This window comes from Drosophila teissieri, chromosome 2R (assembly GCF_016746235.2).
Source record: "Drosophila teissieri strain GT53w chromosome 2R, Prin_Dtei_1.1, whole genome shotgun sequence".
In the NCBI taxonomy this organism is placed as follows: domain Eukaryota; kingdom Metazoa; phylum Arthropoda; class Insecta; order Diptera; family Drosophilidae; genus Drosophila; species Drosophila teissieri.
In genome coordinates, this window is record NC_053030.1 from 2,157,262 (window position 1) to 2,161,304 (window position 4,043).

At 42.5% G+C, this 4,043-nt stretch overlaps 1 protein-coding gene across 1 annotated transcript; it reads right to left on the reverse strand.

The window, feature by feature from the left end:
• Positions 1 to 864: 864 nt before the first annotated feature.
• Positions 865 to 1,497, reverse strand: LOC122614323. The gene is made up of 3 exons (XM_043788885.1): positions 1,337 to 1,497; positions 1,100 to 1,281; positions 865 to 1,051 (listed from the first exon to the last, which is right to left on the reverse strand). The coding sequence occupies exons 1-3, from the start codon at positions 1,385 to 1,387 to the stop codon at positions 931 to 933; spliced, it is 354 nt and encodes a 117-aa protein (XP_043644820.1). The 5' UTR covers positions 1,388 to 1,497; the 3' UTR covers positions 865 to 930.
• Between the last annotated feature and the right edge of the window lie 2,546 nt (positions 1,498 to 4,043).

The window sequence follows — 4,043 nt, forward strand, 5'->3', positions numbered from 1 at the left end:
CGTGAACTAACGGGACATGGGTTGGACCTTGTACCCGAGCGGGCCGTGCGCAAAAGGGGAAATAGCCGGATCCCCACGGCCTATAAAGGGACGTCAGTCAGTGAGAGTACACGGAGTAAGGAGGATCACTGCAAGTGAAGGAAAAGCGATCACAAGGACGTGGCGTGGTCAGAAGGGACAGTGGAGTCATTGGTCGGCAAAGGTGGTTTGGGAAAGACCCCTAGCTTGGCTCACCGACGATACATCCTGCCCCCATAACATCCTAAGCCCCATTCGTGCCAGCAGGTGGTCCGTTGGCAGAGGCGACGAGTGTCTGGCATACGCAGGAGGGTCGGTGGAGTCATTGGTCGGCACAGGTGGTTCGGGGAAGAGCAGATCCATAGGAATGAAATTGTAACATACCGCACCGTTTCAGCCCCGCCAACGAACTCTACGACGAGCTGACGCCAGATCAAGAGACAGCATTGATCCCACCGGAGTAGAAAAGCCGTCAGCTATACGCAAATTTTAAACTTTTTACAGCCCATGAAATTCGAAATGGCCGCACGAGATTGCTAGATCTGCGGACACAAGGATTCGATGACCGCGATCGCCGACTATCGATGAAATCGAGACCCGATCAGCAGATGTCGACATTGAAACTGTGCAAACGACAATGACCAGAGGAACCATGAAGTTCACTCTGGTGGAGATCTGAATTGGGGGGTTAATCGCAGATCTCATGCCACCACGCCCCACGACTAGGCCTTGTGGGCCAAGAAAGATTGGGCTTCACTAGAGCCACCCTAGCCGCCACAGCAGTCGCATCCCTGTGATTAATCGGAATTTAATCAATTGAACTGAACCCATAGATATGGATTCGCATACGCATCTAAAAAAAATATATTTCATTTTACCAACAATTTTGATGAACTGTATAGGTTTAATTATTTAGAAGTACGGGTCTCCATTGCCTCGAGATTGGTAAGCTTGACCTTCTGAGCCGCCAAGGCCAGGCAAGGTATTATAATAATCGCCTTGCCCACTGCTCCGTTGCTGTTCCATCGGAGAGCTAAAAAGAGCTACATTAATGCCAGGAATACGTTGTAGATATACATACTAAAGCCCGTTTCGAGAGTTCATTTCACGAAGCTTTTTTGTGTATCGTAAGGGACTGCGATAACCAGGACCTCCGAGCGAAGCGGATCCGCCATTAAAATTTGAAGACCCTTGTCCGAAGTAACTCTGCTGCTGGCTATATCCGCGGTCACTGCCAGTTTGGTTGTTGAACATTTCAAAACCCTTTAAAAGCAAAAATTCATTGCAAATGCATTGAAAAATATTTTTGTATACTTACCTCACCGCCTTCACTATAACCATCGTATTGCATACCATTTCCGTATTCCATTACTACAAATTTAGAAAAAATATAGAACTTGGCCTTTTAAAATTTTTACAATTTTTTTTTGTCCGTTTTTAGAGTTGTTTACAGTCCGAAACCTGAAATGAAACTGTGAAAAACTCAAAAAATGGGTGGAAGGTGTAAAAAAACAAATTTCATTTTTTCCATAGATAGAGTGATGAATTATAGTTAAATTTTTAAAAAGTGTTGTTCGGGGATAATAGAATTTTATAACCGTAAAGAACGCCTTCTAGCTTCAAAGCGAACGGTCGTGTTTTTTTTCTGCGCTCCGAATTTATCCAGCGGTGGATTTTAACAAATAGTGCTGTTTGGTGTTGTTTTTGTACTTAACTGCACGGTGTACCCGCTCTCCCACACAAATTCCTAAAGTGCAGACTACGCTCTTGCGGTACATTTTCTGATTTTGTCTTTTGGTACAGTGGTCAAAACCCAATTAAACATGGAAACCAATGTTGTCTGCTTCCATAACAAATGCCGTCAGGTAATAAAGCCTGAGCAGTCAAAAATTACCTGTTGGCTATGTGATAGAATGGTGCACACTAAGTGCGCTGGTTTTCACGGCCAAACAAGTGATGACCTAGCTAAAGGCCCTAATCTAAAATACTGTTGTGATACTTGCCTAGGAGTTGCGAATGAAATGCAACCTTTTATGCGCCAAACTAAAGGTGGCTTGAAAGGACTGATCAGCAGTTTTGGCGTGGCTAGAGATAGTTTTCGTCGAGCTGATGATCTTCTTTCCGCGCTAGATTCATAATTTAATAGCCTCAGGAGTCCAGCCTAGGATTGCTACAGATTCCGTTTTGTCCGCACTGGTTTCTCAACCGGTGATTCCACCCGTCCCAAATTGCTTACCACCACAAAGAAAAATTGTGTCCGGACTACCGGCACAAGTTGGCACTTCAGAAATACAACCTGCAGTGCCAAAACCTCTCGGTGGTTCTACTAAAGAAACAAATTTTTGTTTCTCGGCTTTCCCCTGATCAAACATCATCTGATGTATTGTCTTATATACAAGACAAAACAAAAGCTGACAACATAAAAGTGGAAAAATTTAACTTTTCTTACGCTAGGGACATATAGTCTTTTAAGATAACTGTCCCTAATGAGCTATTCTCGACCATATGTTCTGGTGATTTTGTGAAAGAGTTGGAAGCTAAGATTAACAAGAGAGAACGCTATAGTCGACTATCTTATACCCGTTACTCAGCTAGTGGAAGTGCGAAGGAGAAATTTCAACACTGACAGTTGTTGGCGGTTTGTGGGCATTAGAGTGGGTGTGGCAAAAAGTTTTTTGGCAAATCAATAGAAATTTTCAAGACTAATTCAAAAATGAAAAAACATCAAAACATTTTTTAAAAGTGTGGGCGTGGCAGCTTTGGGCGGTTTGTGGGTGTTAGCGTGGGCGTGGCAAAATTTTTTTTTGGCAAATCGATAGAAATTTACAAGACTAATACAAAAATGAAAAAATATCAAAACATTTTTCAAAAGTGTGGGCGTGGCAGTTTTGGGCGGTTTGTGGGCGTTAGAGAGGGCGTGGCAACATCAATCGAAAAACTTGTGCTGCTTCTATGTCTCTGGAGTCCGTATGCTTAATCTCAACTTTCTAGCTTTTGTAGTTCCTGAGATCTCGACGTTCATACGGACGGACAGACGGACATGGCCAGATCGTCTCGGCTATTGATACTGATCAAGAATATATATACTTTATATGGTCGGAAACGCTTCCCTCTGCCTGTTACATACTTTTCAACGAATCTAGTATATCTATACTCTACGAGTAACGGGTATAAAAATAGAAAAAAAGAGCCCGTGGGAATTAAACTTCCCACACGTGGCCAGATCACTGCCCCATTTTCCCCTACTACTTCTACTTCTTTATCTTCAAAAAACTAAAATCTATTTTCACAACCTGTTATCAAAATTTAAGAGGCTTGTGTAGTAAGCTAACTAATTTGTATTCAAAGAGCCTTTCCTTTGCATCCCATATTATTGTCTTTACAGAGACTTGGTTAAGACCGGAGATACTTAACTCAAAAGTTTTCCCAGGTATGTACACAGTATACAGGCATGATCGTCCCTCCAGGCGGGGAGGTGGAGTCCTAATTGCTGTTAGGCCTACCCTCACGTCAGAGGAGTTACTTTTTAACGAGTTCCGTAACTTAGAATTCTTATGCGTAAAGCTGTCATTTTCTGATAGCTATGTTTATATTACGTGCTCGTACATTCCGCCGTCTTCTGAATTTCCTGAACATATTAACCATTTGTCCGCTATCCAATCCGTTTCAAATAGACTGTCCGATAGGGACCAACTAGTTGTTCTAGGTGACTTTAAAATACCAGGCACTAAGTCGTCCACAGAAGAACAGTCGAATATTCTCCTGCCTATAGCACAGCATGACTTTATTGACGGCTTGCTCGACATATCGTTGTCGCAAGTTTATTATATTCGAAATTCTCTTGGTCTTTGATTGGATCTATGTTTTGTTACAAGTCCTGAAAGTGTGTTTCTGACTAGAGTAGCACCAAAGACATTAGAATAACAAGATGCGTAACGCCATACGATTTTTTTGCGCACGATTTTTTTGTGGTGGCTTTTCAAGTGGCTTTTCGCTCTCTCGAAATTTTATTCAAAAGCCAGAGA

What these genes read in the sequence shown, in the direction of transcription:
- LOC122614323 (XM_043788885.1), bottom strand. Translation starts at nt 1,387, where the DNA reads ATGGAATACGGAAATGGTATGCAATACGATGGTTATAGTGAAGGCGGT. An exon ending in GTTATAGTGAAGGCGGTGAG is followed by an intron (nt 1,282 to 1,336) that starts GTAAGTATACAA and finishes TTGCTTTTAAAG; the next exon opens with GGTTTTGAAATGTTCAACAA. An exon ending in AACTCTCGAAACGGGCTTTA is followed by an intron (nt 1,052 to 1,099) that starts GTATGTATATCT and finishes AGCTCTTTTTAG; the next exon opens with CTCTCCGATGGAACAGCAAC.